At 32.9% G+C, this 20,822-nt stretch overlaps 1 protein-coding gene and 1 long non-coding RNA gene across 2 annotated transcripts; both read left to right on the top strand.

Annotated features, from left to right (window-relative positions):
* Window positions 1–3,194: 3,194 nt before the first annotated feature.
* Window positions 3,195–5,812, top strand: LOC122318510. Its single transcript, XR_006244853.1, has 4 exons — window positions 3,195–3,249; window positions 4,860–4,908; window positions 5,284–5,340; window positions 5,603–5,812. It is a non-coding gene; the product is annotated as an uncharacterized LOC122318510 (long non-coding RNA).
* A 12-nt stretch (window positions 5,813–5,824) lies between these two features.
* LOC122274705 (protein BONZAI 3-like) lies at window positions 5,825–10,896 on the top strand. Its single transcript, XM_043083719.1, has 11 exons — window positions 5,825–5,830; window positions 5,879–6,013; window positions 6,117–6,178; window positions 6,290–6,383; window positions 6,477–6,591; window positions 6,761–6,837; window positions 7,363–7,500; window positions 8,168–8,332; window positions 8,421–8,534; window positions 8,610–8,706; window positions 10,057–10,896. The coding sequence occupies exons 1-11, from the start codon at window positions 5,825–5,827 to the stop codon at window positions 10,251–10,253; spliced, it is 1,200 nt and encodes a 399-aa protein (XP_042939653.1). The 3' UTR covers window positions 10,254–10,896.
* Window positions 10,897–20,822: the final 9,926 nt, after the last annotated feature.

Below are 20,822 nucleotides of genomic sequence, written 5' to 3'. Positions count from 1 at the left end.
TAAATTTTTCTTTCAAAATGGGATAGGTTTCTAAAAGCAAAAACATGTATTTATAGGAGTTAAAGGAGGTGGAAGATGGCGGAAGCAAATGTGAACGCAAGCTTGATGTAGGTTGTCAACTAGCCACTATTTTTGACCCATAAAGAAGATAGCGGAAGCAAGTGGAAGATGGCGGAAGCAAATGTGAATGCAAGCTCAACTAGCCACTATTTTTGACCCATAAAAGTTCATAAAAGTGGCTTTACCGCTACAATAGCCAAGAATATTATAGTGGATTTCTCCTCCTTAAATGCTCGTAGACATAGGCATTATGCTGAACCATATAAATCTTTGTATTTATCTCTCTTTAATTTCTCTATATTTCTTTTCTTTTCACTGTCATGGTTGTATGCATCGACACCATACAATTGCACCAAAACTAGACCACACTCATCGAGGCCTGAATCGTCATAATGGACTAGGAATGACTCTTTATCTCTTTTCGATCTATTGTGCAATTTTTTTAATATCAACAATTTATAACTAAGAAAGAAAGAGAAATAATACGCACATAACTAGTTTATAATTTTTTTAATAAAATAATATTTTTTAAATTCAAACACATTAAAGTCAAAACAAAAATGAATGAATTTTTATATAATAGTTTGCTCTAAAAGGTATAATAGTTGTAACTTCGCTTTTTAAGGAAGAAAACCTATGAATAGGCATTTAATATGTTAATTTTATTCTTCCCTCAACAAATCGTTAGGTCACATGTATTAAGAGAAGCTACTCTAATTATGCTGCTTATCTTTTTACTCTGAATAAAAAAATAAAAAGAAAAAAAAATTCATAAACTTGCATAGAAGATACACCCCAAAATGACGTAATAGCATTTAATTAATAAACTTTTTTTATAAATTTAAAATTATTCTATAATATATTTTCTATACCAGCTCCGAAAGTAAAATCACTCAAAACACAATATTCTGGCTAAACAAACGGCAGTAATACATGTTGCACAAACTCTCTGGTATTCGGAAAGTTCAATGCGACGTTGAATTCAACCTGCTATTGTCGGTCAAGCTACTGGCTCTGTTTAGGGATTAAAAATATTTCATCTTAGTATTACAATTTTTTATAATTTTAATAAATAAAAAATATAATAAATAATTAAATTTTTTAAATTTTAAAATAATAATAATAATATTAAAAAATAATATTTTAAAAATATTTTATCTAATTTTTAATCTTAATCTCAATTCATATTGTCTCAGTACAAACGCCTCTTATTTATTTCCTTTCATTCAACTATGTCCAGTGTTTATCCATTCGAAAAGTCTAGACGTTACCATGCATAAGAAAATCACCTTCCGGGTTCGTCAATGCCCATTTTTGCTTTCCTCTGTGTTGGTTTTGACGCGAAATTGCTTAAAGGGAAGAGGAAATCACGCGTTCGTTGATTCCTAAGAAAAGAAAACAACTGTTGTGTTCGTGAAGAAAGCACTGCTACATCGTAAAGATGCTACAATTTCGTAGGTTCTTGCACAGAAGGAAGAAAGGAAACATTTCATCGTCTACGAAGGAAAACAGCCTTTCTCCATTAATATATAGAGCAGAGCTAGACAATCCTCCGCAATCACAATCCTCAGCACACGTTTTCTCCGAAATAGGTTGCGACCAAACACGTAAAAAATCTTCCTTTTTGTATGTTTTGATACAAAGGACACGTTGAGTTTGGAGAGCTCTGAAAATTTTTTAGTGGATAAGTAAATAATTTACCCAGGGTTTTAAATAGAAAAAAAAAACAAAAAAAAAAACAAAATTGGGGTTGAGAGAGAGAGAGATAGGGAACTGCTTTTCGAATGTGCAAGGAGGAAAGCAAGCTGTGGGTGGGGTCCAACAGAGCACCACAGCTACCAACAACAACAATGGCGGCCACAACGACGCCGTTGAGTTCTTCTACAGGTCTTGGGACTCCAGCAACTCTTCACCGAAGTCGAGGTAGTGACAGCCATTCTAACGCCTGTATATATAATTTGTACAAAGAAAAATGTTAAATTTTTACTAATATTATTTCAAGTTTTAATATATATTTATATGAGCTGAGCTGCTCTCTGTTATCTACCCCACGGTGGCTCAGAATCTGTCATTTAAATGTTTGGCTTATTACTAGTTTCTCATAATCGAGAATGGATAGCATGGTCGGGGTTCCATGTGTTTTCGCGCTTAGATAAACGATGATGCTTTGCTTATACTGTGAAAGGATGGATATCTTCCCCATACATTGTACTTGATTCAAAACTATGGCCTATGGCCATGTCTGCTTGTTCTTTGTATGGTTTAGTTGCTACCATGGATCCATTTATGAGCCCACCTCACTTCCTAAGTTGCACTGCCAAATTCTCCTCTTAAGTGTAAACTTTGTAAGATTTCCATTTTGTGGATGTCAATTCAACTTTGGAGTGTCAGACGAGGCCATCGATTCCAAATTCTGTTTTTTCAATAGAAAAATGTATTTCGTTATTGCTCGTATCAGGACCACTACATGCTTTCGTTTTACTTTTCTTACTGATATAGACCACCTATTGTTCTGTTCCCTCTTTCGCTTCCCTCGTTTTTTCAGAAATAATAGTTAAAAGCCATGAAATTTAAGGTTTTGAAACTCATACTCTTCTTAAACACTACAAACCAAGCATCAAACGGGCCAAAAGTGTGAATTGACTAAATTGATACCCCACATGGTAACCAACTTCATAAATTTAAGACTGCAGTCAAAACATTTTCGTCAAGCTAAATATGTTAACGGAATATTAGTAAATTGGAGACTGATGAGGTTGTATGAAGCAACATGCTGCCTTATAGTATTGTGCAGGAGTTGAATATTTCTCATTTTTAAGTGCCAATGGTTGAAGTGCGACCTATATTCTTGAAAAGGGTTACCTGCCATTTCTTTAATCTCCAACAGATGGAAATTGTGCATTTCTGTTGCCCCTTACTAGAAAGAAATGGGGGGGAATAACGGCAAGCTCCAAAGCAGTATATTGCCTTACAAAAACTTTACATGGGATGGGATCAATTAACTGTATTATAGGAGATTGTTATTCTATCTGCGTGTGGCTCTTTTGTTTTTAGTTTGTCTTTTTATCTATTTCTGTACTGTTAACTCATTTGTTTTGCTTTTTCAAAATGTATTCATGTATATTTTAATCTGTGCTGCAGTTATCCCTATCAGCATTTAACTAGCGAGATCGTGACATCATTTCAAAGGTATCCTTCTCTAAAAATGACCATATGTTTCATAGGTGATGTTTACTGAGGGTTTATACTAGATCTTTCCTTTGCCAAATCTTTTGTTCTCTATTGTCCACCTTCATCACCTATATATTTTCTATGCTTAGCATGGACTTGAAATTATGATCCAAACCACACTTCCAATTTGTATTAATTCATGACTGTGGTATAATATTTCTCGAGTTAACATAATTCGATGAATTAATCAATTCTAAATTTTGAGAAAACTATCACAATTTCGGTTCATTATGTTGAAGTACATTTTACTGTGTGAGTTTCACTTCAAGATACAACCAAAACAGAGGGGAGATTGCATGAGAAGGCGGTTTGTCAGGGTTTAAAAGGGCACGTGAGATGATCATTACTTTATGTTAAGCTACTATTTTTATACATTCTATGTACTTGGGCTATGTCTATTTACCTATAAAATAAAATAAAATAAAAAAGGTTAAAGTTACTATTTTGACAGTATTTGTTTACATAAGATACGTGTAGTCATACTCTTGTAATGAGCTGGATTACGATGTATGTGGATCGATGACTGTCTTAGTTAGTTTGGGTAATTAAAACCTGGGTAAGAAAACTACAGTGCTTAGTGATATAATTTAGTTTGTTCTGTTTTTGGTGTTCTTAATGATATATTATGACCTAGAGGAAAGAAAATTACAGTACTGGTATCTTGTGTTTACTGATTAGGAGGATATATGTCTTCCATTAGGACTTTCTCAAACAAGAAATGGATTCTAAATTTGGAGAGTTTCTTGCTTCTTCTGTATCTCTTCAACTTAACCTTTGGATGACTAAATCCTGGACACCATCTTTGTTTGCTTAAAATTGCTAGAAATTGAGCTAACACCCCAAGTTTCTGGTGTTTTTCTTTCTTCTCAAGTTTAAGTGTGTGTTTAGGTGTTGAGAAGTGTTGAGATGTGTTGAGATATGTTGTGAATAGTAGTGAAAAAGTAATAATAAAATATTGAATAGTAGTAAAAAGTTGGTGAAAAGTAATAATAAAGTAATGAATAGTAATGAAGAGTGTTGAGAATGTATCAACATCCAAACCGGCCAAATTTGTGGTCCTGGTAGTGTTCGGTTTACATGTACCATAAGTAGTATTTACACATGTAGCGAGCTGAACTAATACTTCATGTTGACCCTTTCTGGAAAAAGGTGTTTATAGCTTTCAACGTTTGATTTTTTCAATACACAGTAGTTTGTTTATGTGCTCATATGAGATGCATTCATGTTTTGATCAGGATTGTCTTACTGTTGTTTGAGCTAAAATAGATATTGTTCTGTTCAGAGTGATCTCATGGCAGTGGTATATGTGAAGAAAATAGATGGAAAACTAGAGGAGTTAGGCCGCACTGAGGTTATACTAAATAGCTTGAATCCCACGTGGATAGAAAAAGTTACGGTTGCAGTCCAATTCGAGATTGTACAGCCATTGGTGTATGCTTTACAAATTCATTTTAAGTGCTTATATTTTTGTAGATATAGTTCTGTTTTTTTTTTTTTTTACGGGAACTCCTGTTTTGATTTGACTGCTTTTGACTCACTCGCATTTCCCTTCTTTATTTTCGCTCCAGATTTCATGTGTATGATGTTGATACCAAATATCACAATATACCTGTGAAGGTACATTATAGTTTCTGCTCTCAAGTATCTAATGTTATAGTCTTTGTAGGTTATGTTTTTCCAATTATAATTTGTACCAACTATATACAAGAAAAAGTGTACTTGATTTGCAAGTTAGAACTCTTTTACATTGGGGACTAAGAGCTGGGTACTGGTTTTTCTGAGAAAATATGTGTTAGTTAGATGACATTATACTTTCACTAGCTTGTTCGGTTGATTTTTGTTGATACATGGTTAAACACATTGAATTGGCAAAAAAAATAATTCGAGAACAATAATAAACGACTATTAGATGCCAACTATTATGTCAGCGTAAGTTATTTGGTCTATAATTTTTAGAAAATCTGTATGATCCATTTTTCTGTTGTGTTTCAGATGCTGAAATTGGAGGATCAAGATTTTCTTGGAGAGGCCACGTGTGTTCTATCAGAGGTATGCTGCCTTGGGATCAATTAGGCTCGTTGAGAATGCATATGCTTATTCACTAAGCTGGTGCAAATTGAGTATAAAATTAAATCAATTTTCAGAATTCTTATATTAAAAACTTCAATATGGAAAGACTGCTGTGAGAGCTACTTCCCTAATTAAGTGATATATATTATAATATTAAGATATTAGGTTGGAAAGCATGTTGCAATTGCTGCCATTTTTAATCTTACTGAACATCAAATCCTTCCCCCCTCTTCCATGGCAGGTACTTACCAAACAAAATCGGAGTTGAACCCTTAACCTTCATGGTAAAATTGGGCATGTGGGTTTGAGGAAGTTAGGGGTACTCACCATCCATGCAGAGGAAACAGTTGCTTCAAGGAGGGTTGTTGAGATGATACTCCATTGTTCTTACTTGGATAACAAGGACATATTTTCTAAAAGTGTAAGTATTTGCAAAGCAGATACCTCAAGCTTTATGTTATGTATGCATGTATATTCGTTGTTTCTTTCATCCTTAAAATTCATCTCTCTATTCTAGGACTGTTTTCTAAGAATACCTAGAATTGTTGAGAGTGGAAGCTCAATTCCAATATGCAAGACTGAAGTGGTGAACAACAATTTAAATCCAACATGGAAACCCCTATGCCTAAGTATGCAGCAGTTTGGAAGTAAGGTAAACTTGTCACCTTAAGATTTTATCCCATATATTATAGGATATTCTGCTGTTTGGATGACTAAGAAGATGCATGTGGTGCATGAAATTTGACTTGTTGCAGGATAACCCATTGATTATCGAGTGCTTTGATTTTAATAGCAGTGGCAAACATTCGCTTATTGGGTAAGTGGGAATTTAGTTAGTCTGTGGATTCATTTTTGCTCGTTTTCCCTTGCTATCCGAGTTTAGTCTCTGGCTCTAAAGAAGATACTGTTCTTAAATTTACCTCATCAGTAAACTTCAAAAGTCAGTGGCCGACCTGGAAAAACTTCATGAAGGTAAAAGTGGTGCAAATCTTACTATAACATCTCATCATGGTCACAAGAAGGTAATTATTAATACTTGCGGTAGAATTTATTAAAATATTTCAGTTTATTCTTTTTATTTGAATATGCATTTGTTCAATGATTCATCAATATAGGTTTTGAAGGGAGAGCTGTTTGTGGATCTATTTTGTGAGAAGGAACAATATTGCTTTCTTGATTATGTTTCTTGTGGATTTGAGCTCAACTTTATGGTTGCGGTTGACTTTGCATGTAAGTAATTTCTAGAGGACTATTTAGTATACACGTGATAATTGAATTTTTTTTTCTCTTTTTTTCTGGTTGTAAATATTTCGCCTGAATAAGACTCTTATTCATAATTTGAATTCGCCTGAATAAGACTCTTATTCATACTTTGAAAATTCAATTTTAATTTGTCCAGCCTCAAATGGAAATCCTCGAAACCCAGATTCTTTACACTACATTGATCCTTCTGGCCAGTTGAATTATTATCAGAAGGTGAGTCTGTGCATCCTCTGGTGCTTTCAACAGGGTTTTATTTTGACTCCAAAACTAGTATAGGTGTATTCTTTGGAACAGAAGATACAATATTGTTGCCAATGGTTTTTGGATAGATTGGCATGTCCTTCCTCTCCTCCATATCGAGTCACCCTATATGAGTTCATGAGTTGTATTTTCATTATGATATTGACGCTCAAATTTACCTCCCGACATATAACACTGACCTAGGAAACTAGCTGTTATCTTGATTTGGCTCATATATATCTTTTGTTATAAAGTTTGGTCCATAGACATGTTTCTAAATTGCTTTCTTTTATTGCTGTTATAACTCTTTTATTTCTGTTATAACTCAATTTGATCAAGTGGCTTGTTTTCAATATCCAATTTGCTTTCTTGAGCTTTTGAGAAAAACAAGTTTATTTGTTCTGCTTTGTTAAGGGGGCCTTCTGTTAGCATGCATTTAAAGAAATTATTGTTGATGGGCGAAGTTGTTATCTACTTGATAACTGAAATTTTTTTCAGGCTATAATGGAGGTTGGGGAGGTCATTCAGTTTTATGATTTTGATAGGAGCTTTCCTGCATGGGTTTTTGGTGGAAAAACATTTGATGGAACCATCTCACATTGCTTCAACCTGAATGGAAGCGCAGGTAGCTTTGAGGTGAGAGGAGGCCATTTTATAATTATTGCTTTGCTGCTTCGTCTCTGATGCAACATTTTGGTTTGATGTACTGGCATTTCCCGAAAACTTTGGCCATCTTGTTTACCCTCCTGCAATAATGTAGTTAATCCTTGATTTTTATTTTATATTTTGGTTTCAACCTGTGTATCTCATCATTGTTCGTTCTTAAAATTTAATATTTATTTATTTATTTGCTTTATTTGATTTTTTTCTTCCTCTACCACTTTTAGTTATGTTGGTCTTGAATAGAGTGTCATAGTCAGCATCAACCAAGTAAGAAGTTGGTAAAAGCATTAGTTGAAAAAACACCCATAACACATGCAAAACTGTTATATACAATAATTTTAGATATGCAATTAATAGGTTTTAGAAAGTCTTTATAGTCCTAAAAACCTTTAAGTAAATGAAAACGATGAAAATCAAAGGGATCGAGTTATCACCCAATACTCTTCATAATATTATGTGTTACACTCTATGGTGCTTTTTTCTTCCTTGTGCAATTGTTAAGATGATGAAAATGATACTGTTACAAGACTCACATTGAAATCAAGTGATTTGTCATTGTTGTATAGCATACGTATCATCCTTATGAAAACTACATGTTCATACTCCTTAAGTAACGCATTTAGCTTCTGATTTTCAATAGGTTGAAGGAGTCGAAGGCATCATGTCTGCTTATGCAAGTGCTCTACATAATGTTACTCTGGCTAGACCAATGTTGTTTGGCCAAGTGATTAAAACAGCTGCTCAAATTGCAAGCCAATCCGTTTCATACAATAGCAAAAAATACTTCGCTTTGCTCATTATTACGGTAAATAGAATAGTTAACTTCATAATTTGATGCCTCTTTCCACCTTCAATCCTTCGTTTGGTAATCAAATAAATTACACCTTTTCTAGGTTGGAGTCCTTACAGACCTTCAAGAAACGAAAGACGCTTTGGTGAAGGCATTTGATCTTCCACTATCAATTCTTATAGGGGGAGTGGGAGGTGCAAATTTTGGACAAATGGAGGTATGGCATTGTTTTCCTAGAACTTGAACCTCCCCTCATGATTTAATCTGTTATCTAACTTAGTTTTTGTGGCAGGTCCTTGATGCCGATAAAGGACAACGATCAGAGAGCTCTACAGATCGTGTTGCTACACATGACATTGTACAGTTTGTTCCAATGCGAGATATTCATGGTAAGTACATAATGGCACATGCACGTATGGAGCTAAAAATTGGGTCCAGATGCATGTTTCTTTACCAAACTGAGGAGGGGAAACTGTCATAAAAGGTCTTTCTTGGTGCAATTCAACTAAGAGAGTGGTCTTGTGACTGAGAGCCACGATGGTAATGATGCACATAATTAACTGCTTTGGAGTGTTGGGAGAGTCCCCATGCTCACCTCTTCCCCATTCTCAGAATAATAAGCAAGAACGAATGTTTGCTTCCAGCCAAAAAGAAGATTGTTTGTTTCTTGAAAAAGGAAGTAAACTGGCTCATGCACCAATCAGAATATTGATCTTGTGGTGGTGGATGGTAGATCGGCAAGCAGCCAAATCAAAGATAAGGCACATGGTGGTCATAAGTGGATTGACAAAAACGAATTGAGAGTAAATACTTCCAAAAAAAGGGTGCCAGGGTGCCAAAAATGAAGGTGAAAACGAAGTAAAAGTGAAATGAAATGACTGGAAAACACTTTAGGGACTTGAGGTGCAAGCAAAGGAGAGTTAACTGCCAAGAAGAGAGCAGGTGGGGGGTGGAGAATGCCACCGATGCCTGTCTTTGGTGGCGAGTGGCAGTATGTGTGGTTGTTTGGTACCTGAGGGGTGGCTGTGGGTGATCAAATGGTGGGGATCGATTCTGTATATTGTGGGCTTGTGTTGGTTGGAACTAGTCGAACAACAGTAGAAGTAACCTCCAAGACTTAACAAACTAGAGACAAAAGAAGGAAGTAGACGAGGGTGAAAATTTTTAAAACAATGGAGAAATGGAATGAGAAGATCTAGACTAGGGAGAAGAGAAAGGAATGAGGGAAAGGGGAGGGAGAAATTGGGACGTACTTCGTTCCTAGCTTTTTAGAGACAGTTTAGAGCTTTTTTGTGGGGAGAGAGAAAGCAACAAAACCACATTGTTGGTTGCAATGCCTAGTTAGATAATTATTCATTGATGGAGTGAAGAAAGGATTAAAGGGTGGGTTTGAACACCGAAATTGTATTTGACGGAGATGTTGCATGCACTGCTGTTGCCACTGTCTTGGTCCTTTATTTTGGGTGTTTTTATTTTTTTATTTCAACTCTTTATGGGTTAAAAATTGACCGAGCAAAAGTTGACCAACACCAAACAGCTTGGCTCCTTCATTTACAACCCAAAAGTCAGTTCTTCATTTGTCCGTTGACGTTTGTATCGTCTGTTTGGGCCTATCAACTTTTGTATCAACTGGCATGAACAGTTTCCTCTTACTTTTATCTTATTGCAGCTGTTCTGTTTTTGCTTGAACTCCATCATTTTACTTTGACTATAACATAGTCGTTGTGTGGCATGTGCAGGTGGGCAGATTTATGTGGTCCAAGCTCCTTTGGAAGAGCTACCAGGACAATTCTTGACGTACATGCGGTGTAGAGATATCAAGCCACGCCCTCTCCATGAGCCCAAGCGTCTGGTACTCAAGCATATGTACCAACTCCACAAAAGATCTATATATATAAATATGGACACACGTTGGATAGGGTCAAATAAGGTGTGATACTACTGATCAACAGGCTCAACTACCAAGGCTTTTTGAAGTCTGTCCCACTGATAGATTGACCTGCCTGAAAATAGGTGTTTCCTTCTTCCTTCGTGGGTGTGGGCAAGGAGTTACAGTTTTAATGCCAAGAAATAGAAGGGTATATCAGATTGTTCGACGTCCCTCTCTCCTCCTCGAAAGAAACCCCCATCGAGAGCCTTTCCCTCTCCTACTGATGCTTGTCTCTTCCTTTGCTCCAAGTTCTTTTTTAATCCGCGTGAGCCATTGAAGGCCAGATACATTTTGTTTCATCCATTCAAAAATCTCACTTGCACGCCACCAATGGAAGCTTCAGTTCTTGATCATTAGGACAGTTCATCCGGGCCGGTTTTTACCCAGCCCAACCTGGAACCCGGATAACCAGATTTCCGATTGGGGTTTTCGGCCCAGGTCAAATCCAGGCCGGTACCCGCATTCTAATAACATGTTTCATCCAGTCCAGACCCAGTTATGAAACCCGGGTTCCGTATTAACAGCCGGTACCGCCCCGGGTTGGTACATTTACATATATTCTAGCATCCGTAAGGAGTCTGGACCAACCCTCTGCCTCTCTATCTCCTTCTCTCACACACACAAATGAATCCCTAGCTGCCGTTCTCTCTCTCTCTCTCTCTATCTCTCTCTCTGCTCTTTGATGCTGTAGCCCCTCCCATAATGATTCTCTCATCTGCTCTATCTCTCTCTCTGCACTATCGATGGAAGGGCTTGAGGATGGGATCTTTTTGGGTATGTTTTGTTTCTTCTCTTCCTTTGTTTTGTTCTCTCTTTGTTGATTTTGGTTTTTGATGAGAATGTTTGAGGATTATTTTTATGGGTTAGATCTGTTTAGTTTAACAAAGGAGAAATAGACATTTTTCTAAGCACTTGCAGATTAGGTTTGTTGCTATGTGCATAAAAGGAAAAATAACTAATAGATCTGTTTAGATTTGAAGTAGTCATCATCTTTGATAGAGAAACTATATATACATTAATGTTGATGAGATTTGCATGGCCTTTCCGTTTTGCAGATAAATTCCCATTTTGTTTTGCTATTTGTTTCCCATTTTTCTTTTTATTATTTTTAATTATAATCTTCTTAGTTAATACTTAACTATGTTTCTGTGCATGAGAAATGGATGGGGTAATGGTTTGCGTTGTTTTTTAGGTACTTAGGTGTTTTAGAAGCAGATCAGTATTATCTCAAAATCTCAATAACTGTGTATTTTCAGTTTTGAGGTACTTAAGTTTCTAAGTATATTGCTTGTCTCATAAAAAAAACTTGTGTACTTTTTGTCGTTATAGTTCGTGTTAAAAAACAAATACAATTATTGAATATCAAATAGTTATCAGGAAGAAATAGAGAACCCATATCAGAGTCAATTAGTTTGTCTTTTTTAAGCCAATGTTAGTTGCAACGATCGGGTGATTAATTTGATATATCTGCTTATGAATCTATAAACAAAGACTGAAGGCAATGGTTCATTATTTGTAGTTCCAAATATTTCTATATAATATTTTTGTAGAAAATGAAAAGGGGAAGAATCTTTGGTAGATCTGGGTTTCTTTTGTTATTTTGTTAAACATGTATAAAATATATGCTGTTATTTTGATTGATCTAGGTTTCTTTTTTTTTTGTTAAACATGGGTATAAAGTATATCATCTTTAGATATATGTGATGATTTTGTAATAGAGGGGCCGAATGTTGTGTTCTTGTATATGATGTAAATGCAAATAAATCATTTGAAACACTGAACACTTGGCATGAAGAATTCCTTAAACAGATATCATGATGCCTCTCTAGCTACATTTTGTCTCTCCAAGGCGTCATGTGATTTTTAAAAAAATCAGGAGTCCTAAACTGTAAAGTTTGCTACTTGGTGGAAATATGGTAATAGGAAGCTATGAAATTCTGTGACATCAAAATAGGGCACATGCATATGCCGTGGAGAGCCAATGTTATCTGGGGTAAAGTGCATGGATTATCATTATTGGTATCATCTTTAAGCAGAAAAAGATTACATCATTAACCTCTTGTGTAATTTTCTACTACATGATGTGTTTGGAAAACAGATATTATCCAATATATGTTGTAGTTGCTCTGTCTCTGGATATCCTTCTCTTACTCTTTCCTACCAGCATACTTGATTAGGAAATGCACTGATCCTCATCTACAGCATATTGAAAAGGTAAAAATGGCAGCCTACAGGAGCTGGATTTGCTCCCTTTAAGATTCATTTCTGATAGAAAAAGGTCTAATCCCACCAGTAATATTGTTCAACATGATCATACCAATCAGTAATCTTTTTAATGTGATTTCCTTTGTGGTAGTAAATGATCTCTCTTTGCATTTTTACATTATGTGGTTATAACTTTTTAAACCTTTCTGCTAATCATATCAAAAGTGGTGGCTTGTTTATGTTTTTCTTTTGATGAACTGAGGTGGATAGCAAATCAAAATGGGACTATTTTCATGATGATAGCAAATCAAAGTCCTTCTGTGATGATGTAGTAAATTAGTTCATGTTTGTTGTTGTGTATTGAAGTTTAATTAAAGCAATGTATGTGTTTTGTATTGTTCTAAGCAAATTAGTTCAAACAATGTAATATGTAGTGGATTTTTTTTTTTTTTTTACTTGCATTTAGTTATAAAGTTCATTAGTTGTGAATAGTAGCTATTCTTAACATAAATCTAGTTTTTCATTTTGATATTTTTTTATCATTATGGACAATGATAAAAATTAGAGTTTTGTATAATAATTTTATTTTGCTTTTCAACATTATTTCTTGAAAAAGTTGTAATAAAATATTGGATTTTTTATAAACATTTTAACATACTGACTTTTGTTATAATTGAAGAGGGGAAAAAAACAAACAAACAAACAAATAGGTTCAAACCCGGGTTCATCCAGGGTCTGACCCAGGCTAACCAAGTCTAGGTTCCGGTCTGGGTAATACCCGGGTTGGAGTGTGAGCTTTTACACCAAATTATAAGTATACCCGGGTTGGACCGTGAGCTTTTACACCAAATTTTTCTCTTATAACATATAATTGTACACATGGCTTTTTTCTTTTGGCTGTAAGAATCCCAATTTAGAGTTCAAAGAGCTAAGCTCAAATCAAAGATTTATGATTCGTTCTTCTTATTTGAATACCTATTTTCCTTTAATATATGATGGTTTTGGGACTTTACTTAAACATGCTTGTAGTACTATGTCATAGGCCCTACTGTCCGATGGCATGTTAGTATTTGTTCCCTCTCTCAAGAAGGATGTTCAGGAGGGACTGAGTTTAAAAGGGAAAGGGAGAAAAAAACAAGGAAAAAAGAGAAGAAGAAGGATGTTCTGGAATCAAGTCCTCATTTCAATCTCTTTAAAAACTATAAACCTAGATATGAGACAGCATAATCTAAATTAAACTACTTATCCGAAACAAAATATTAAACACATCAATCTCATCCATGTTGGAGTATATAGATCTACAACAGGTCATCTACAGCACCAGATTTGGACAAATATAAATAATTAAATCTTCCTGTATATATTCTTTCCACACTATTTCACTGCACAAATGAGAGGAATTGATAAGGTTACAGAGGTGGTGTCCTTTTTTGAAAAAAAAAAAAAAAGTGATCATTTGCATCGTCGTTTTTGCACACATCTCCTTCTCTTCAAAACAATATGAGATGGCAGAGAAATGATAAGAAAAAACTTCAATATATAACAACATTAATAAAAATAACTCAGAGGAGAGAGGAGGCCAAAAATAAAATAAATAAGGAAAAAGAGGGAATTAGGTCCTCAAAACAAATCACTTTACAATTGATACATGAGGAGTGGATGAAAAATTAAAGGAAAAGTCTAGTTACAAGTATACTTGTGCACTAATATGTGCACCAATTTATTGTGATTGGTCAAAAAGTAGATTTTATTGAAAACAGTACTAATTTAAATTTTAAGTATGAAAGAATCAGTATTAATACGCAGATTAATACGCGACTATGCTTATATATAACAAAACTCAAAATTAAATCAATTAATGATCCGTACTGCTCATGTTCCTTGGAAAAATCAAGAACTTATAACTTATAAGAGATGCGTGTGGTTTTTCTAATGATCTAATGTTGGGCTAAGCAGTCGGGGTTGGAAGCCGCAGATAATAAAAAGGAAAATTATTCGTGCCTCACTACAGTAATATACTCGCTTTTTTCTCTCTCCCTCTTTCTATTTTTTCTTTTTGGTCAAAATGAGGGCAGCATCTCAAGTACTTTATTAATTAATCCTCACATATTTTTTATCATAATCTCAAACATATACTAAAAACATTACGATTGACTTTCTCAATTGGTTTTCATTTCGTTTAAAAAAGAAATTCTTTACTCAAATTTGGAATTTTAAATAAGAATATGATTAAATTATAATAAGGGTAATGCTATTCCTTCAGGGAAAAGTTATTGAAAGTTCGTACCAAACATGCAAATTGTTTTGAAACCTCTTAAACATTTTTAAAAGAAAATTCACAAACTTATTAAAACATACTTATTTAACTATTAAGTAAAAAATATATATAATCAATGAATATTTTCTGTGGCTTTCCTCGGTGGGAATATCATTTTCCAAGTAATAAATTTTATAGAGCAGTTTTTATTTTTTTAAATAAACATATATAGAGAGTAATTGTATCACTATCCTAACTGTTTATCCTATATTTCTTTTAAGAAATTTTCAAAACTGATTTTTCTTATGAATATCATTTCATTAAATTAAGAAGTTACTTCTCATTACGCTAAAATGTATGTACTCATGTTTTTCCATCATTCTTGACCCGAATTTAAAGAGGAATTTTAAAAATTTAGCTAAAGTCAAAATTGCCAATGTGAATAAGGAGTTTAATTTGTAAACAGTAGCAACGATATATTCCACCGATCGACACCATCCAAGTGACAAGTTTAACGTTGTGCATGCAAAATTAGCTTAGTGCTTAAGCATGAAGATGTTCTAATTTTATTTGGAGTACTTAGGAGTCAAATTTTGTGAAACGAATTGTACCATTAGGTTCGTATGATTATTTATTATTTTATGGTGTAATGTTTACTTTTGTATTTTGTGAAGTGAATAGTAACACTCGATGTGGCACCCATTTCAGTCGATTGTCAAATTGCTTTGAAGATTGTCCAAATCATAGGCACATTTGGTGAAAAGTGTAGGATACATGATACTAAGAAGAATAATGAGATAAAAATATGAAGGAATGAAAGAAAAATCAAGTAATGTAATAATGCCACCTAAGTTGAATCTAAATTTGAAGAGATATATATGCAGTGCTAGGTCCAACAAGATTACACTTTGTCGTGATCCATGTACAAGTTAAAATTAATGCATTACTTTTAGTGGGTCTCATGACGTACTAATTTTTATCGTTTGTTATTGATTTTTTCACCCATATGTACTGATTGGCTGTAAGTATGTGTTTTTTCTTCTGAAATTTTCGATCCAGCCCTTTTCAAACAGCGTTATTGTTATCTTTGATTTACTATTGTATGTACGATCAAATTTCATAATTTGTTCGACTCATTTTAATTTAGAAATGACAAACGTCTATTAAGCTCAAAATTAGTTTATATATTTTTTAATAATCTAAGCTTAAATTGACATGTACCTACCCCTTAATTAAAAAAAAAAAAAAAAAAAAAAAAAAAAAAAAAAAAAAAAAGACATATTTCTTATATAATCACAAGACACGTAACAATTTGTCCATATTAGTTTAAGAAGATTTTCCGAACTCACTTATTAAGAGGAAAACCTTTTCCTATTTAAAACAAAAACTTCTAATATAGATGAGCAACATTGAGGAATGCAATGGACAATTAAAATAAGAAAAAATATTATTTTAGCTAATTTCTTCTAAGTTCATAAATTCCGATGTGAGAACTTTGTACAAGGTAGTGATATTTGTCAAATAACACACCCACAACGATGGACATTCCGTACGAATTGTGATAATGAAAAATCAAATCAAAACGCAATTACTTTGGTGGTCCTTATAAATATTATTTAGAAAAATTATAATAATATACAGTTATTTCACGCACTCTACTGATGTGATTAATTGTGAATTAAAAAAATTGATTCAACCAATCATATCAATAGAGTGCATAACCAATTATATCAGTGGAGTGCATAAGTAATAAATAAAAATAACTATATATAATATTACTCTTTATAAAATTTGGATAATTAAAATAAGAAAGAAGAGTAATTATTTTAGTTAATTTGTAAAATATACCGGTGTATTACCAATCTTTGGATTGTTACTGTGTTATATTTTTCTATTTTTTAATCAAGAATCAAGATAGAATGACTGTAAAAGTCTTCTTCAACAGTATAAGCTAGTTAAATGCAGTACACAATAATTTATTTATCAGATTATTTAAAAATCATTTTACGCAGCTTTTTTTAATAAAAAAAATAGGTAGAAGTTATATTTTTTATTTATTTTAGAATAATTATAAGATATTCTCGTCTCAATAAATCTAATATCTTATAAATACTTAATTTATTTTAAATAAAATAAATTTTGTCTAGTAACACACCATAACGATGGACACCCATGTACGGATTGTGACAGTTAAAAATTAAATCAAAACGCGGTTTCTCAGTTTGGTGGGTCTGTTATCATTTATCATCATCATCTGCCATAATGCACAATGCTAGACACCTACGTACAGATTGTGACAGTGAAAAATTAAATCAAAACGCGGGTTTTCAGTTTGGTGGGTCCTTTATCATTTATCATCATTTATATAATGCTTCTTTTTCAGCTTTTATTTTTTTCTTTTTCGCTATGTCTTACTTTTTTGGACTTTGTTATATACAGTCGGCAAATATAGTGGTGTGCAGTCAGCTGTACGGAATAAATAAAAAAAATTATAAATTTTTTTTTTATATTCAGGGGATTTACATGAAAAAAAAAATTATAAAAATAATTTTTTTTTTCATGTAGGTCCCGTATTAATTCACTTTTTTACGACTGATTATACGCCGACTGCATCTGCCGACTGCAAAAAGTATTTCTCTACTTTTTTTCAATCGGCCGTTGTAAGGTTTGCTTTTTCTTCCATTATAAGCCAGTCGTATTTCCGACTTCTGCCGCGCTCTATTATTCATTCGACCGACAGGGATGCCATGCAGCTTACATTGAGGGCATAAGCAGTATTTTCTTTTTAGATGTCAAGAAGAATAACTTCCTGTTTAGATGTCAAAGCTGCTTACATGTTAAATTGAGGTAAATTAAATTATTTATAAATAATAATAATAAATTAAGATAATGAAGTGGGTTTTATGAAATTTATTTAAAATAAATTTAAATAAATTTAGATGTTAAAATAAATTTAAATATATTTATGAAAAGTTAAAAAAATTATGAATCTCACATCTAAAGAGGTATTGAGTTAAAAAAATTATAAATCTTACTTATAAATAGGTTTTGAGTTAAGATAAGTTTAGTAATTTTATAATTAGATATTTGGATATTTGACTCAGTTTAAAATTAGAGTGAATTAAGTTGATTTTAGTCCAGTTCAAGTTTTAAACGGATCTAATTTTTTTATATTACATATTATACATAATTCTTATTCATCATCTTTATATTACATATTATACATAATTTTTTTAATTTTTTAATTTTTACATATAGTGTAAGAATGATAAATAGAAAATTTTATTTAATTTAATAGAAATGAAACACAAAAAATTTTAAAAAGTTATAAAAAAAAATTAAAACAAAAGGACAGTATAATACTCTCGCACATAAAGATCGAGATTTTGCCAAATCAAAGTGAAGATGAAACTTCTATTGTATCTACAATAAAGAATTAGATCTTTTCTTTTCTTTACTCGGATATAAAATTTTAAATAGGTTTACTATTCTTGTATCTATTGATCGAAATTCATATTTTGTTTGACCCATTTTAATTTAAAAATTACAAAAGTCTATTAAGCACGTAATTAGTTTATATATATTTTAATAATCAAAGCTAAAATTAACATGCACCTGCCCGTTAATTTAGAAAAAAAAAGGACATGTTAATTCTTATATGATGACAAGATATGTGACAATTTGTCTATATTAGTTTTAAGAAGATTTTCCCAACCCACGTATTTAGAGGAAAACCTTTTCCTATTTAAAACAAAAACTTCAAATAAGTCCAAATCAGCAATATTGAATGGAATGCAATGGACACTTAAAATAAGAAAGAAGATTATTTTAACTAATTTCATCTAAAGTTCATATATTGCAATGTAAATATTTGTACAAGGTGGTAACATTTGTCAAATAACACACCCACAATTAGTTTGATCGGGTCCTTATAAATATCATTTTTCATCTATCCTGCTTCGTTTTAACTTTTTTTGGTCTCTGTCTTCTTCTTTTTTATTATTATTATTATTATTATTATTATTGTTATTGTTGTTATTGTTGGTTGTAAGTATTTACTTTTTTTCTCGATTATGATGAGTCAGTCACATATCTGACTTTGCAACTATATTATTAATTCGACTGACGGTGACGCTGTAAAAAGTTAAGGCGAGTGAGAACTAGCACATCTCTCTCTTTTATTTAATTAAATTTTTGAACCTCACGAAGATACAGACACAGACACCTACCACCTTTAAATATTGGACCACACGATTAAATTGTTGCCTCTCACTCTCTGTACACATACATATATATATATATATATATATATATATATATAATATCAAAAGGGTTTCCTAAGTACGGACGGAGCTTCAACCCTCTTTTATTTTCTATCCACTAGTTTCTAAGCTCAACATTGAATAAATATAATTCATCTCAAAAGAATTTTTCAATCTCGTGACAGAAGAAAAACATGAGCAAGAAGTTCCAGTTTAACCAACACCAACAAAAAAGAAATTAAAAAAAAATTATAAGATGTTTTCTCTTAATTAGAGAGATCTGAAGAACTTTTTTTTATCAAACGTATTTTGCAAGTGCTGTACTATTTTTACACACATGCATGAAAAGAAAATATACATTTAAAAATCTAGATAATTTTTCTTACCCTAACAACGAATTTTTTATGTGGCTTTGTAATTATGCCTCCACTAAATTAGAACAAATAATATCATATACAGTCGAAAACATAAGATATTTTTAGATGAGATTTAGTTTATCTAATTATCAATTAAAGACTTAGTTTCTAATATCATAGAACTACAATTATTCTTCAATTGATGGAAGCCAACGGAAGGCTTCGAATGGACGATCTCAAAGGGACAATGAAGGTTGACAAGGGTAGGGAGATAATGTTTTGAAGGGAATATTTTTTTCACACAAAGAGACAGAGGAGGAGGGCATTAGGGTTGGGAGAAGGAGAGAGAGATCATGCACTGAACTCATAAAATTAAATTGTGATATGCTGGATGTAGGTATATATTTAATGTTACTTAAAGTCATACGTTACAACTGTTTATTTGGTGGTGTAAAAGACCGCATGATACCCAAGCAGCTGTAAATCTCTCAATGACAAAAAGAAGTCTATCATGAGACCCACCGAAGTAGTCATAAAGTTTGCACATCATGACCAATATAAAATCTTGAATATAGGTTTTAGATCTGCACATGATATATCTTTTCAGAACTCATTGTAGAGTTTGCGTGGAAGACAAGAGTTTCCTGTTGTGGGCCGTGCAGAGTATTTATTTGGACGAATTGACCGCCTACCTAATTTAGATAGCCAAGAGTTGTAGACAAATAATTTAATATTTATATTCAATTTGCCAAAATGGGTTGCATATTAATTACGTATTAATTTATTTATTTATAGACTAGATCTGACAATTCATAACAACTGCATTTCTCTGCGAGAAATGTTAGAGACCATCCGAGTCATGGATTCTTAAAAATTCTTCCTTGTAAAAAATCAGCCAAAAAGCACTATATATATAAATATATCTTTATATATGAAAAATTATAAAAAATAAATTAGATATTACTTTTCTCATGTGTCTTTTTTTATGGATACGAATACATAGGGGTGCTTATTTGCAAATATGTATGTCTTTTTAGTCATTTTTATTATTCCCAACTTTTGGCTAGGGCTGGGCTCCGACTCCGTCGGAGTCGGAAAGCCCAACTCCGACCTCCGACTCCGACTAAAGTCGGAGATCAAGTTGGGCTCCGAATCAGAGTAGATTCCGACTCCGATCGGAGTTGTCGGAGTCGGAGTAGGGGGTCGGAGCTCTAATTGGAGTTGAATGGAAGAACAAAAAAAAAAAAAAAAACAGAACAAACGAAAATCTCAACAAAGAACATTCCCCAATTCACAACTTGTTTTCTCTTTTGCAACCCAATATCAAAATCTCCGAACAAAGAACATTTCACAAAGAATAGATTTTTGCATCCTAACAAATAACAAATAAACAGAAATTATAAAAAATAACATAAATTATAAAAAATAATATAAACAGATTCACAGAAGATTTTCGCATCCTAGGATTTTGGATTGCAACAGACTACAGAGGAAG

This window comes from Carya illinoinensis, chromosome 8, assembly GCF_018687715.1.
Source record: "Carya illinoinensis cultivar Pawnee chromosome 8, C.illinoinensisPawnee_v1, whole genome shotgun sequence".
Taxonomy (NCBI): domain Eukaryota; kingdom Viridiplantae; phylum Streptophyta; class Magnoliopsida; order Fagales; family Juglandaceae; genus Carya; species Carya illinoinensis.
The sequence above is the reverse complement of the archived record's forward strand: the minus strand, read 5'-3'. Positions and strand labels throughout refer to the sequence as shown.